A 16405-nucleotide genomic window follows, 5' to 3' on the forward strand; every position below is an offset into this window, starting at 1 on the left:
AAACAGTTGCGCAAGCATGCAACAACAAAACTCAGGCACAGGGGAAATATCTACCCTGGCAACAACAAGGTAAGGGTAGCTCAACCGAGCTACACACAGCTCACTACAAACAATCACCCACACAGACAAGGAAGCAGAGGGAACACTTATACAATGACTCATTGGGGATAAGGACCAGGTGTGTGTGATTAATTAGACAAGACAAGTGGAGTGATGATAAATGGATTGGCAGCAGCTAGTAAGCCAGTGACGACGAACGCCAAAACCTGCCCGAACAAGGAGGGGAAGCAGCCTCAGCGGAAGTCGTGACAGTCAATTTGTTGAGGTAATCTGTAGAGATTTCACCCCATGCTTCCTGAAGCACCTCCCACAAGTTGGATTGGCTTGATGGGCACTTCTTACGTACCATACGGTCAAGCTGCTCCCACAACAGCTCATTAGGGTTGAGATCCGGTGACTGTGCTGGCCACTCCATTGTAGACAGAATACCAGCTGACTGCTTCTTCCCTAAATAGTTATTGCATAGTTTAGAGCTGTGCTTTGGGTCATTGTCCTGTTGTAGGAGGAAATTGGCTCCAATCAAGCACCATCCACAGGGTATGGCATGGCGTTGCAAAATAGCCTTCCTTCTTCAGGATCCCTTTTACCCTGTACAAATCTCCCACTCTACCACCACCAAAGCACCACCAGACCATCACATTGCCTCCACCATGCTTGACAGATGGCATCAAGCACTCCTCTAGCATCTTTTTATTTGGTCTGCGTCTCACAAATGTTCTTCTTTGTGATCTGAACACCTCAAACTTCGATTCGTCTGTCCCTAACACTTTTTTCCAATCTTCCTCTGTCCAGTGTCTGTGTTCTTTTGTCCATCTTAATATTTTTCTTTTTATTGGCCAGTCTGAGATATGGCTTTTTCTTTGCAACTCTGCCTAGAAGGTCAGCATCCCGGAGTCGCTTCTTCACTGTTGACGTTGAGACTGGTGTTTTGCGGGTACTATTTAATGAAGCTGCCAGTTGAGGACCTGTGAGGCGTCTGTTTCTCAAACTAGACATTCTAACATATTTGTCCTCTTGCTCAGTTGTGCACCGGGGCCTCCCACTCCTCTTTCTATTCTGGTTAGAACCAGTTTGCGCTGTTCTGTGAAGGGAGTAGTACACAGCGTTGTACGAGATCTTCAGTTTCTTGGCCACTTCTCGCAAGGAATAGCCTTCATTTCTCAGAACAAGAATAGACTGACGAGTTTCAGAAGAAAGTTATTTGTTTCTGGCCATTTTGAGCCTGTAATCGAACCCACAATTGCTGATGCTCCAGATACTCAACTAGTCTCAAGAAGGCCAGTTTTATTGCTTCTTTAATAATATGCCATTTAGCAGACGCTTTTATCCAAAGCAACTTACAGTCATGCGTGCATAATTTTTATTTATTTTGGTGTATGGGTGGTCCCGGGGATCGAACCCACTACCTTGGCGTTACAAGCACCGTGCTCTACCAGCTGAGCTACAGAGGACCACCTACAGCACAACAGTTTTCAGCTGTGCTAACATAATTGCAAAAGGGTTTTCTAATGATCAATTAGCCTTTTAAAATGATAAACTTGGATTAGCAAACACAACGTGCCATTAGAACACAGGACTGATGGTTGCTGATAATGGGCCTCTGTACGCCTATGTAGATATTCCATTAAAAATCAGCCGTGTCCAGCTACAATAGCCATTTACAACATTAACAATGTCTACACTGTATTTCTGATCAATTTGATGTTATTTTAATGGACAAAAAAATTGCTTTTCTTTCGAAAACAAGGACATTTCTAAGTGACCCCAAACTTTTGAACAATAGTGTATATATATGGGCTCCCGAGTGGCGCAGTGGTCTAAGGCACTGCATCTCAGTGCTTGAGGCATCACTACAGACCCCTTGGTTCGATTCCAGGCTGTATCACAACAGGCCGTAATTGGGATTCCCATAGGGCGGCACACAATTGGCCCGGGTTTGGCTAGTGTAGGCAGTCATTGTAAATAAGAATGTGTTCTTAACTGACTTGCCTAGTTAAATAAAGGTAAAATATATATTGTATAAGAAAACACATTTTAAAGAGTATATATATTGCCTTTATTACTTTTGTCTATATTATTACTTTGGTCAAACCTGTTATGTTATGGTAACACAAGATATTACCACATAAGGAGCAGGGGAGTAGATTAATTCAATCAATTAATCAGATCATGTGTTAAACTGTTAACCAATTCAATCAATTAATCAGATCATGTTTTAAACTGTTAACCACCACATATACTATACAGTATATACGACACTACTAAGAACCACATACACAGAGTGTACAAAACATGAGGAACACCTGCTCTTTCTATGACTGACGAGGTGAATCCAGGTGAAAGCTACAACCCCTTCTTGATGTCACTTGATAAATCCACTTAAATCAGTGTAGATGAAGGGGAGGAGACAGGTTAAAGAAGGATTTTTAAGCCTTGAGACAATTGAGACATGGATTGTGTATGTGTGCCGTTCAGAGGGTGAATGGGCAAGACAAAATATTTAAGAGCCTTTGAACGGGGTATGGTAGTAGGTGCCAGGCGCACAGGTTTCTGTCAAGAACTGCAACGCTGCTGGGTTTTTCTTAAGGTGTTCTTATTCTTAATGTTTTATAGCTGTATGGGCGCCATAGCCATAGATCCATATCTGTGGTCATTCCAGCTACCCCCCCCCCCCCCCCCCCAACACACACACACACACTCTTAATCAATCTGCCTTAGAGTGAACACTGGACAGCCACACAGGGATTAACGGAACCTCTGGCTGGCTGGCTGTAGACATGCTTCATGTCCGGTGTGGACTCTGTGACCTGAATATCATTTAGAGACAACTACCATATGGACACTGAGTCACTGACCAGAGCATGTAAAATAACTGAGGCATTGATAGATGTACAGCAACTGTCTGGAAACAGAAGCCTCGTTTATACCTGGCGCCAAAATGCATCCTTGGTCCTGATCTTTTTCACATTCTGATTGTGCCCACATTTTCAGATACATTTTCAGAAACATGGTATTAAAATATGTCTTGTATCCGTCCACTGTGTCCGCACTGTGACCAGATTTCCTGGTCCCTCCCTGTATGCAAATTATTTGACCGATATTCTTTAAAAATAATATTCATTTATTTATTTTAAGTCACATATTGATGTCATAATTCAATGGTGGCACTTGTCAAGGATTTTAGAAGGCAGGAAAATGATGATTAAAACGGTTTCACTGTCCAGATCCGTCTACACTTGTAAGATATCCAGACACAATGTGTGCCTGACTACCTCCGGAGGTGATCAGGATGATCTGATAACAATCAGATCAAAATGTGTCTTTTGATCGTCTACACCTGTCTACAAATGTGGGCCAAATCAGGATGTGGACACAATCAGGACAAGGACACATGTTAGTACCAGGTATAAACAGGGCTAACATGTAACAATGTAAGTCATGAGTAATGAGTTGTAATTCTAATGCAGCACCATGAGAGAAGCATGGTGCTGGTGTGGGTGTTCACATGGAGAAGCATGGTGTGGGTGATCAAATGGAGAAGCATGGTGTGGGTGTTCACATGGAGAAGCATGGTGTGGGTGTTCACATGGAGAAGCATGGTGTGGGTGATCACATGGAGAAGCATGGTGTGGGTGTTCACATGGATAAGCATGGTGTGGGTGATCACATGGAGAAGCATGGTGTGGGTATTCACATGGAGAAGCATGGTGTGGGTGATCACATGGAGAAGCATGGTGTGGGTGTTCACATGGATAAGCATGGTGTGGGTGTTCACATGGATAAGCAGAAGCGTCATGCCCATAGCACCAGCCCCCTCAGATCTGTCTTGTTGTTTACATTTTGTTTATAAATGTTTTGTTGTTGTTGTTTCTCTGTAATACTACTAGCCACCTAGCAATTTTATGAAGTTGGATTTAGCTAACCCAGATAGGTTCCCAATCTACCAACCTCATAACTAGCTACCAAGAAGCCATTTCAGGTTATCAACAGGGGCGGTGTGTTCAATAGGGCGATATGGGCGACGCACTGCCAAACGGGAAAAGGAAGGGATTTTTTTTCTAATCAATTATATCACGGCAACAGTAGTTATCAGTGTTGTAATCTAGACGTCTGATCTGCCACAGTGCCACTAAATGTCCAATCAGGCTAAAGTCGTGCTTCAAATGCCCCCCCCCCCCCCTTTTGGGGCGATTTCAGTCAGGTTGAAAATCGCCCAGAAGTCTGTCATAGACTCCCATGTAAAATCTATTTTTTTCAAATATCAGAGCTTTCAATACAATCTCTATGGGTTTCTGAGGGCTTGCACTTACGCGCTTTCGTCATACGTAACGTAACCATGAACGTAACTAAGAAAAGAGCGGGTAGCAGCGTCAATCAATTCACTATTACTGTCAAAATGGCTAGGCTTCAGTGCAACTCGATTGTGTCTTTGAAAGAAGTTCCTTTTTGTCGGCGAACAAATGAAGATAAATTGGCAACGAAACAATTAGGACCTCCCAGACCAAATTTAATAATTCAACAGGTTTCTACTAAAGGGGGGAAGTCCTACACCCGAGGATTTTCCAAAAATTGGTACGAACGAAAAACCTGGCTAGCAGGCTGCGATGTAGCTAATGCAGTCTTCTGCTACCCCCTGCTTACTCTTTCACCCTGAAGGCGGCACGGCAGACAGCACCGCTTGGACAGCGACTGGTGTGTAACGGACATGCACCATCTTTCAGGAAAGATTAAGAAACATGAGCTGTCAAAGACCCACATGGATAGCTGTTTGAGATTGTCTGCTTTGGGGAGAGTGAACATTCCCACTCAACTGGATGAGGGATACAGGCTAGCTGTCCGCCGCCACAACGATGAGGTTAGTGTTGATAATCACAAGTTTACTGGAGAACTGAAACTGACAAGGCTGACAAGATAGGACCCTTTTGTCCATTGTTATTGGATAGGAACAGAACTTATAACCAGCTCCTGACCTAAATAGATCTTAGCACAACATTTTACTCAACATATCATATTCCATATTCACTATAACAAATATATTTACTACGACATTAGCAAGAACCGCCACATCCTCAGCCGGCTAATCCAGTGTGTGAAGTTTTGCGGAGTGTTTGAGTTAGCTTTGCGAGGCAAAGATGAAACTGAGGGCTCCACCAACCCTGGTAAGCCAACACTTTTGAGATCAGTCAATAAATGCTTCTGGTATTGACTTATATGCTGCCCCTGTCTTCATGTTGTTGCTGGACATATATTTGTTAAAATGTGTGTAGGTCACCTAAATCATCAGAAAAATTGCCCCCCCTGAGAATTTTTTCAGGAGCCGCCACTGGTTATCAATGAAGTTAGAGTAGCTAGCTTGTCTAACTATCTTAGCTGGCATGCCTGCTGGCAAGGTTGGTAGACTTTAGAAAAGCAAGCAATAACTAAATGTATTGAATAAGACTCACATTCCTTTAAATCTTTCACCCAGATTTTAGTAGAGATGCAGTGAAGCATATGTAGTTTCTTTAGAAAAAATAACCACCAGTCAGGAGGATACAGACAGCTTTGGCTATTGGCCCTCCTGTAGCTCAGTTGGTAGAGCATGGCGCTTGCAACGCAAGGGTTGTGGGTTTGATTCCCATGGGGGGCCAGTATGAAAAATGTATGCACTCACTAATTGGAAGTCGCTCTGGATAAGAGCGTCAGCTAAATTACTAAAATGTCAACTGGATCACAAAAAAAATTCTCGAGGTATGCTTAGATAGGCAGCAAAATATTTTTTTACATAGAATTAGGCATAATTATTATGCCACTAGATTGCAGGAAAACGGTGTTTCAGGTGTTTGAAAAATGAAAAACTTCTGAACAGGGGGCCTAGCCACAAGCCATCCTCACATACTTTGTGCCCCCTCAAATTTTTGGGGGTGCATGACGCCCCTGTGGAGAAGCATGGTGCTGGTGTGGGTGTTCACATTTCACTTTGAAGGAGAATGCATTTTCTCCAAGTTGATATTTTTGTTTGATTAATGATTAGTCAGACCAACTCCTTGTGTCCTTGTGGATATAAAGAATGAATACACGTTTCAACTATTGTTTGATATTATGACAAATTTCACAACAATGTTGAAGCCACAGCTATAGACAGACACTGTGGGGTCCGTCTCAAATGGCACCCTAATCCCTATAGCGCATTACTTGAGCCCTATAGGCTCTAGTCAAAAGTAGTGCACTATATAGGTAATAGGGTGCCATTTGGGACACACACCTTTCTCACAAAGTTGCAATACAGCTGCATCTGCGGCAATGGAAGAAAAGGGTCCTTTGACCCCGAAATCAGGAGGAATACAGCCTTTTGGACAAAGCGGCCATTTTGTAAATACTGTACCATCAATTGACTGACAGGGATATAACCTCAAGCATAGACCTCCTCTGTCTCAGGTGTTCAGAATGTAACCCACCGTTTGGAGGGTTCAGAGAGTGAAACATCAGCTACAGATGTAGGATCTTAATTTGACCAGTATTGTCGTAGCAAAATAATCCTGCAGCAACAGGATTTTAATGTTTAGTCCATAATGTTGCTACATGAAAAGTGCAATACTGATGACCCCCTAGAATCAAATTAGCATAACAATACAAAATCCCCATAAAAATCTGTCTGTTTCTGTGTCACAGCCGGCCATGGCCAGGAGCCCCATAGGGTGGCGCAGAATTGGCCCAGCGTTGTCCGGGTTAGGGGAGGGTTTGGCCGGGGGGATTTCCTTGGCTCATCGTGCTCTAGCAACTCCTTGTGGCGGGCCAGGCACCTGCAAACTGACTTCGGTCGTCAGTTGAACAGTGTTTCCGCCGACACATTGGTGTGGCTGGCTTCCGGGTTAAGCGAGCAGTGAGTTAAGAAGCAGTGCGGCTTGGCGGATCATGTTTGGAGGACGTATGACTCGACCTTCGACCTTCGCCTCTCCCGAGCCCATTGGGGAGTTGCAGCAATGAGACAAGATCATAACTACCAATTGGATATCACGAAATTGGGGAGAAAAAGGGGATAAGTATGTTTAAGCTGGAGATATGTTTTTTGCATGGGCTGCATCTCAATCCACTAGCGGTTTGTCAGACCATGAGACATCCAGAAAATCGGTTTTCTCATGAAAACCGAACAGTTTGGACTAGAAATTAATATGACCCCACTATGGAAAAATGAGACTCTCACAAACACGATGGTGTTCTCCGTTCTCTCTACAACCCACAAGCCTCGCAAGACTTGTCTGAAGGTAACCCAGTACCGGGGCGAATAATTCATGGAAGTGAATAGAGCATTTCCATGTAAAAAGGTATATGAGTTATTCCACGGTAAACATGTATTCATTTTTTTTCCTGAGCTTTCTTATACAGTACCGGTCAAAAGTTTGGACACACCTACTCATCAAGGGTTTTTCTTTATTTTTACTATTTTCTACATTGTAGAATAATAGTGAAGACATCAAAACTATGAAATAACACATATGGAATCATATAGTAACCAAAAAAGTGTTAAAAAATCAAAATATATTTTATATTTGAGATTCTTTAAATAGCCACCCTTTGCCTTGATGACAGCTTTGCACACTCTTGGCGTTCTCTCAACCAGCTTCACCTGGAATGCTTTTCCAACAGTCTTGAAGGAGTTCCCACATATGCTGAGCACTTGTTGGCTGCTTTTCCTTCACTCTGCCGTCCGACTCATCCCAAACCATCTCAATTGGGTTGAGGTCGGGGGATTGTGGAGGCCAGGTCATCTGATGCAGCACTCCATCACTCTCCTTCTTGGTAAAATAGCCCTTACACAGCCTGGAGGTGTGTTGGGTCATTGTCCTGTTGAAAAACAAATGATAGTCCCACTAAACCCAAACCAGATTCTAAATTCTAAATAAATCACAGACAGTGTCACCAGCAAAGCACCCCCACACCATAACACCTCTTCCTCCATGCTTTACAGTGGGAAATACACATGCGGAGATCATCCGTTTGCCCACACCGCGTCTCACAAAGGCACGGCGGTTGGAACCAAAAATCTCCAATTTGGACTCAAGTCCAAAAGACGAATTTCCACTGGTCTAATGTCCATTGCTCATGTTTCTTGGCCCAAGCAAGTCTCTTATTGGTGTCCTTTAGTAGTGGTTTCTTTGCAGCAATTCGACTATGAAGGCCTGATTCACACAGTCTTCTCCGAACAGTTGATGTTGAGATGTGTCTGTTACTTGAACTCTGTGAAGCATTTATTTGAGCTGTAACTCTAATGAATTTATCCTCTGCAGCAGAGGTAACTCTTTGGTCTTCCATTCCTGTGGCGGTCATCATGAGAGCCAGTTTCATCATAGCGCTTGATGGTTTTTGCGACTGCACTTGAAGAAACTTTCAAAGTTCTTGAAATATTCCGTATTGACTGACCTTCATATCTTAAAGTAATGATGGACTGTCGTTTCTCTTTGCTTATTTGAGCTGTTCTTGCCATAATATGGACTTGGTCTTTTACCAAATAGGGTTATCTTCTGTATCCACAAATTAACTTTTAAGAAGGTATACCTGTTAATTGAAATGCATTCCAGGTGACTACCTCATGAAGCTGGTTGAGAGAATGCCAAGAGCGTGCAAAGCTGTCATCAAGGCAAAGGGTGGCTACTTTGAAGAATCTTAAATATAAAATATATTTTGATTTGTTTAACACTTTTTTGATTACTACATGATTCCATATGTATTATTTCATAGTTTTGGTGTCTTCACTATTATTCTACAATGTAGAAAATAGTACAAAATAAAGAAAAACCCTTGAATGAGTAGGTGTGTCCAAACTTTCTCTCAGATATAGGACAGACACTTCAAAATATAAGTCGTTTTGATTTATTTTGTTTTGCCATGTATGAATGTGTCATTCAATGCGTTTCTATGTGCTAATAGCAGTAAGGACAAATTCAATGTTTCATCCTAAAATTCTAAATCAAATAGCTAAATTATCCATGGTATGACCATCTTCAAACAATTCCATATATTAGCTTAGTAGAACCGCCCTCCCCCAAGGTTTGGACTATAACTGTGTGTGCGGGTTTTCAGTGAATTTATGTAAATCACAAAGCTCACCTACATTTCCTGGAAAATTCTCTGCAACAAAAGAGTGATCAGATTAAGACGACACTACACCTTTGGCCAATAGACTTGCCAGCAACCTGCAGAACCTAACCGAGCATCTGACATTAACAGACACCACTAGTTCCTGATACCAAAGTAAGCGAAATACATGTCTAAAACAACTGTCTTGGGGAAACAGATCCAGATGTACATGAAGATCGTTGAAGTCAACTGGAAATATTATCTCAGGTGGGGGGGTCGAGGGAAGTGGGGCATTTGGGGATAGAGGGTGGTAGATGAAGGAGATGGAGGTAGAGGGGGAAGTGGGGGTATGTGGGAGAGTTGTTTCAGGGGATCTAATCTAAGAGTTATGAATGATTTAATGGCATGATGAGATGACTGGAATGACAATATAGGAGGACATAAAGCAGAAGCCAGGTAGGTATCTTAAATATAGTGTGTTACCTCTTTCTGATTTTTCTAAACACAAATACATGCTTAGGACACATTTAAAGATGAAGATTAAGATCACCTTATTAATCAATTGTACACAAGGTCCAACTAAAATTTGACTTCCGCTTCATCCCAACGCCTCAGAAAGACACACGGAGAACTGAATGGTACATTGAATGTGTCAGTGTGGTGACTGATGAATTAAGATGAAAACATAGTTGTGTTAGAGTCCTCAAATTAAAGCTCTGTGATTTATCCTACACCTTTTCTTTTCCTCTTCTCCTCATCAGCCCCTCTGTCTTTAATTAGTACCAGGGGAAAGAGAACGAGGGAACGAGAGATGAGTGGCCTGTCAGTTTTGCTTTCATTATTTATCTACAGTATCTATCTGAGGTGACAACCTGTGTCCCAAATGGCACCCTATTCTCTTTATAGTGCACTACTTTACACCAGGGCAGGGCCCATAAGGCTTTGGTCAAAAGTAGTGCACTATGTAGGGAATAGGGTGCCATTTGGGGCACAGTCCTGGTGTATAATATCTACTAATTAGACTTTCCTTTGGCAACGACCGATGGCAGCATACTGCCACTCGCCATTTGTCTATGACTGGTGGAAATGCAAATTAGTGGCTGTGATTTTAAAGTGTAAAGCATCACTTCTCTTTAATGATGGATAATATTTTCTTAGTTCTATATTTTGCTGCCGTGTTGCTACGGCCCATAGATACAGAGGAATGTGACGTGAATTAAAAGTGACCAATGTTGTAAAGCAAAGGTAAAAGTGAGAATCAGAGGCGGTGGTGTAGTGGTGCATACTGGAGAAAAGTATTTGATCCCCTGCTGATTTTGTACGTTTGCCCACTGACAAAGAAATGATCAGTCTATAATTTTAATGGTAGGTTTATTTGAACAGTGAGAGAGAGAATAACAACAAAAAAATCCAGAAAAACGCATGTCAAAAATGTTATAAATTGATTTGCATTTTAATGAGGGAAATAAGTATTTGACCCCCTCTCAATCAGGAAGATTTCTGTCTCCCAGGTGTCTTTTATACAGGTAATGAGCTGAGATTAGGAGCACACTCTTAAGGGGAGTGCTCCTAATCTCAGCTTGTTACCTGTATAAAAGACACCTGTCCACAGAAGCAATCAATCAATCAGATTCCAAATTCTCCACTATGGCCAAGACCAAAGAGCTCTCCAAGGATGTCAGGGACAAGATTGTAGACCTACACAAGGCTGGAATAGGCTACAAGACCATCGCCAAGCAGCTTGGTGAGAAGGTGACAACAGTTGGTGCGATTGTTCGCAAATGGAAGAAACACAAAAGAACTGTCAATCTCCCTCGGCCTGGGGCTCCATGCAAGATCTCACCTCATGGAGTTGCAATGATCATAAGAACGGTGAGGAATCAGCCCAGAACTACACGGGAGGATCTTGTCAATGATCTCAAGGCAGCTGGGACCATAGTCACCAAGAAAACAATTGGTAACACACTACGCCGTGAAGGACTGAAATCCTGCAGCGCCCGCAAGGTCCCCCTGCTCAAGAAAGCACATATACAGGCCCGTCTGAAGTTTGCCAATGAACATCTGAATGATTCAGAGGAGAACTGGGTGAAAGTGTTGTGGTCAGATGAGACCAAAATCGAGCTCTTTGGCATCAACTCAACTCGGCGTGTTTGGAGGAGGAGGAATGACCCCAAGAACACCATCCTCACCGTCAAACATGGAGGTGGAAACATTATGCTTTGGGGGTGTTTTTCTGCTAAGGGGACAGGACAACTTCACCGCATCAAAGGGACGATGGACGGGGCCATGTACCGTCAAATCTTGGTGAGAACCTTCTTCCCTCAGCCAGGGCATTGAAAATGGGTCGTGGATGGGTATTCCAGCATGACAATGACTAAAAACACACGGCCAAGGCAACAAAGGAGTGGCTCAAGAAGAAGCACATTAAGGTCCTGGAGTGGCCTAGCCAGTCTCCAGACCTTAATCCCATAGAAAATCTGTGAAGGGAGCTGAAGGTTTGAGTTTTCAAACGTCAGCCTCGAAACCTTAATGACTTGGAGAAGATCTGCAAAGAGGAGTGGGACAAAATCCCTCCTGAGATGTGTGTAAACCTGGTGGCCAACTACAAGAAACGTCTGACCTCTGTGATTGCCAACAAGGGTTTTGCCACCAAGTACTAAGTCATGTTTTGCAAAGGGGTCAAATATTATTTCCCTCATTAAAATGCAAATCAATTTATAACATTTTTGACATGCGTTTTTCTGGATTTTTTGTATTGTTATTCTGTCTCTCACTGTTCAAATAAACCTACCATTAAAATGATAGACTGATCATGTCTTTGTCAGTGGGTAAACGTACAAAATCAGCAGGGGATCAAATACTTTTTTCCCTCACTGTATATTGGTCTTTCACAGTCAGGCCAACCCAAGCTGTACTGTACTGTGTAAGTCGGCTAATAGTAGGCCTACTATTGAAACAGATAAATGAGTCAGAAATTCACAGGTTGTTGTTGTCTTTTATTTATTTAGGTTTTCGCTCTGTCACACTTTTTTGTTGTTGAAAAACAATAAAATTCAATGTTCGAAGTCCACAACAATATGGTTAAACCACATCAGGAGACCACTTTTGAGGGCTGGGAAAAATCTAATAAATGTAGTGCAGGCACCTAGCACTGTTGTTTGGTTAGCAGTGTTTCTGTAGCACATGAGATTCATGGATTCATGCAAATAATCATTATATCATTCTGCCAAGCAAGCATAGACTACTTTGTAGCACATTAACATTTAATGAATGTTTTTGGGAAGGCTTTTCCATCTACCAGAAGATGGTTAGGCCTATCATTAGCATTGCTATATTTTCCCGTTCCTTAATTGTTTGAAACCTGGACGCTTTAATTCATATTATGAGGCATGTCTTAACTTGCTTCAAAGTAGCCATTAGCCAAAATCCCACCATAGAAACGTGGAGGCAATTATGCTATTATGCGTTCTACTGTTCTATTGGTTTTCTTTCAACTTTCTTTCACTGTCGAGTAGCCAAAGGTATCGTAGTCATATTAGCAGCCCATGATAGTTGTTGCATCTCCCCTCTTTCTACATTTCTAACGATGTTCCCATCTCTGTCCATGAAACCGTTTGCATGTGCAGTAGAACAGTGTTTTCCCGCAAATTGCCTTTTGGAACATTGGCGCATAGGCCTACCACTGTGTGCACATCGCTGCACTGAAAAGGTGAAGAAATAATAGTTTATCAACATTTGAAGCTAAACATTCTGATCAGTTCCATCAGCCTTAGTAATTGATACGGCGTATACCTCCACTACGATACTTTATATGCATGGTGGGGATTAAGAAGTGAGTATATGCAATGCCCACTGAAACATAAGTGGGTACATGGCATATACAGTGGGGGAAAAAAGTATTTAGTCAGCCACCAATTGTGCATGTTCTCCCACTTAAAAAGATGAGAGAGGCCTGTAATTTTCATCATAGGTACACGTCAACTATGACAGACAAATTGAGAAAAGAAATTCCAGAAAATCACATTGTAGGAATTTTTATGAATTTATTTGCAAATTATGGTGGAAAATAAGTATTTGGTCACCTACAAACAAGCAAGATTTCTGGCTCTCACAGACCTGTAACTTCTTCTTTAAGAGGCTCCTCTGTCCTCCACTCGTTTCCTGTATTAATGGCACCTGTTTGAACTTGTTATCAGTATAAAAGACACCTGTCCACAACCTCAAACAGTCACACTCCAAACTCCACTATGGCCAAGACCAAAGAGCTGTCAAAGGACACCAGAAACAAAATTGTAGACCTGCACCAGGCTGGGAAGACTGAATCTGCAATAGGTAAGCAGCTTGGTTTGAAGAAATCAACTGTGGGAGCAATTATTAGGAAATGGAAGACATACAAGAACACTGATAATCTCCCTCGATCTGGGGCTCCACGCAAGATCTCACCCCGTGGGGTCAAAATGATCACAAGAACGGTGAGCAAAAATCCCAGAACCACACGGGGGGACCTAGTGAATGACCTGCAGAGAGCTGGGACCAAAGTAACAAAGCCTACCATCAGTAACACACTACGCCGCCAGGGACTCAAATCCTGCAGTGCCAGACGTGTCCCCCTGCTTAAGCCAGTACATGTCCAGGCCCGTCTGAAGTTTGCTAGACTGCATTTGGATGATCCAGAAGAGGATTGGGAGAATGTCATATGGTCAGACGAAACCAAAATATAACTTTTTGGTAAAAACTCAACTCGTCGTGTTTGGAGGACAAAGAATGCTGAGTTGCATCCAAAGAACACCATACCTACTGTGAAGCATGGGGGTGGAAACATCATGCTTTGGGGCTGTTTTTCTGCAAAGGGACCAGGACGACTGATCCGTGTAAAGGAAAGAATGAATGGGGCCATGTATCGTGAGATTTTGAGTGAAAACCTCCTTCCATCAGCAAGGGTATTGAAGATGGAACGTGGCTGGGTCTTTCAGCATGACAATGATCCCAAACACACCGCCCGGGCAACGAAGGAGTGGCTTCGTAAGAAGCATTTCAAGGTCCTGGAGTGGCCTAGCCAGTCTCCAGATCTCAACCCCATAGAAAATCTTTGGAGGGAGTTGAAAGTCTGTGTCGCCCAGCGACAGCCCCAAAACATCACTGCTCTAGAGGAGATCTGCATGGAGGAATGAGCCAAAATACCAGCAACAGTGTGTGAAAACCTTGTGAAGACTTACAGAAAACGTTTGACCTGTGTCATTGCCAACAAAGGGTATATAACAAAGTATTGAAAAACTTTTGTTATTGACCAAATACTTATTTTCCACCATAATTTGCTAATAAATTCATTAAATATCATACAATGTGATTTTCTGGAAGTTTTTTTCTCATTTTGTCTGTCATAGTTGACGTGTACCTATGATGAAAATTACAGGCCTCTCTCATCTTTTTAAGTGGGAGAACTTGCACAATTGGTGGCTGACTAAATACTTTTTTTCCCCACTGTACCTGCGTACAGGGTTGGGGAGTAACTGATTGAAATGTAATCTGATCTTTTTTTTAAACTGTAACTGTAATCAGTTATGGTACCAGCAAAAATCTTGTAATCAGATTATAAATACTTTTGAAAAACTAGATGATTACTTTTTAATTTAGAACAGTGTTAGCATAAAAAATTATATTATGACACCTTTCTGCTTTCTCTATGAAAAAGTTTAAGTTTGTTCCACCTGAGCGAGTCACAAGACAGAGATCACTATGATGTCACCAAATGCATTTGCTGGATCCTTTTTGTCTTCTTCTAATGCCTCTTAAGGGAAAAGTCATCCCAAAATAACTGAAAATAGTCCGATTACGTTACTGAGTTTGGGTAATCCAAAAGTGATGTTACTGATTACAATGTTGGATAGGTAACTAGTAACAGTAACGGACTACATTTAGAAAGTAACCTACACAACCCTGCCTGCGTATACCCTCCACTACACCACTGCTCAGAGGTGATGGTCAATGGAGATGTGTTGTTTGAACAAACGCATGCACACAGACACACACACAAACACATACATATATACATACACACACACACACACTCTCTCCTACCTGTCCGTTCTTCTTCAGGTCAGCCCACATGCTGGTCCCGTCTCCGCCCCTCATCAGAACATGGTAGGTGAAGAAGTAGATACCAGGTAGAGGACAGGTGAACTTCCCAGTACTAGGCTCATAGTAGTTCCCTACATTGGTCACCACATCATCAAACTTCAACACCTCGCTGCCCTCGTGCTGTTTCCTTAGCCCTGCATAAAAGGCGATCTTGGGGCTGTAGAAGGAGGGGACATAACCATTAGGTCCAGGGCCGGGAGGCCCCTGTGGCCCTGGCTTGCCTGATTCCCCAGGGGGTCCTCGGGCGCCTGGAGGACCAGGGATCCCAGGGACCCCGCGGTACCCCGTTTTCTTCCTCCCAGGGTATTCCGGTTGGGGGGACATGGCTGTCAGCTCCTGGCCTGGTTGGGCAGTACTATACGGGTCACAGACCATTCTGCAGCTCCCCAGCATCTCATAATGGGTCCCCCCGCCGCCACTTCCTGGGTTAGCTCCTCCCCCTTTGGTGATGTGGACCAATAGGGGGATGGCGATCAGGAGGAGTAGGACCATGGCCACGCCCATGGCGGCTCCGATGGCACGCTTCCGACGGCTGAACCGAGAGGCGGCCAGGGTCAGAAAATCCTCCTCCCCCTTAGACGGAATAGTACCGGGTGCCAGGGTGCACTATAGATAGACAGAATATGAAAGACTGGAAGGAAGGTATGGAGAGGTTTGGTTGCTGTATGTATGTGGTGCTCTCAGACTAGGCCAACAGGTGTCAGCAGCAAAGAGAGAGGGTCCGTTGAGACAACATGGGTAGAATGTGGGAGAGAAAAGGAAGAGATCGATGACGAAGGGAAGAGAGGAACAACAGGAGTGAGGGGGATGACGAAGAGAAGAGAGGAACAACAGGGGAGAGGGGGATGACGAAGGGAAGAGAGGAACAAACAGGAGAGAGGGGGATGACGAAGGGAAGAGAGGAACAACAGGAGAGAGGGGGATGACGAAGGGAAAGGGATGGTGAGGGAGCAGGATTTCATTCTTTTAAAACCTGCAGTCAGTGTTCAGACAATGCTATGTTGTAGTTTAAAATCTTCAGTCAGTGTTCAGACAATGCTATCTTGTAGTTTAAAATCTGCAGTCAGTGTTCAGACAACGCTATGTTGTAGTTTAAAACCTGCAGTCAATGTTCAGACAACGCTAAGTTGTAGTTTAAAACCTGCAGTCA

At 43.0% G+C, this 16405-nt stretch overlaps 1 protein-coding gene across 1 annotated transcript in view; it reads right to left on the minus strand.

Moving 5' to 3' along the window:
• LOC311147809 (complement C1q-like protein 4) overlaps positions 1-15759 on the minus strand; it is a gene marked incomplete at both ends in the record, with an annotated part of 35848 nt that extends 20089 nt beyond the window's left edge. The window contains one exon of the mRNA XM_084184599.1: positions 15196-15759. Coding sequence (XP_084040725.1) covers positions 15196-15759 — 564 coding nt within the window. The remainder of the gene's footprint in view (positions 1-15195) is intronic.
• Between the last annotated feature and the right edge of the window lie 646 nt (positions 15760-16405).

This window comes from Coregonus lavaretus (genome assembly GCF_964263955.1).
Source record: "Coregonus lavaretus genome assembly, chromosome: 20".
NCBI classification, from domain to species: Eukaryota; Metazoa; Chordata; class Actinopteri; order Salmoniformes; family Salmonidae; genus Coregonus; species Coregonus lavaretus.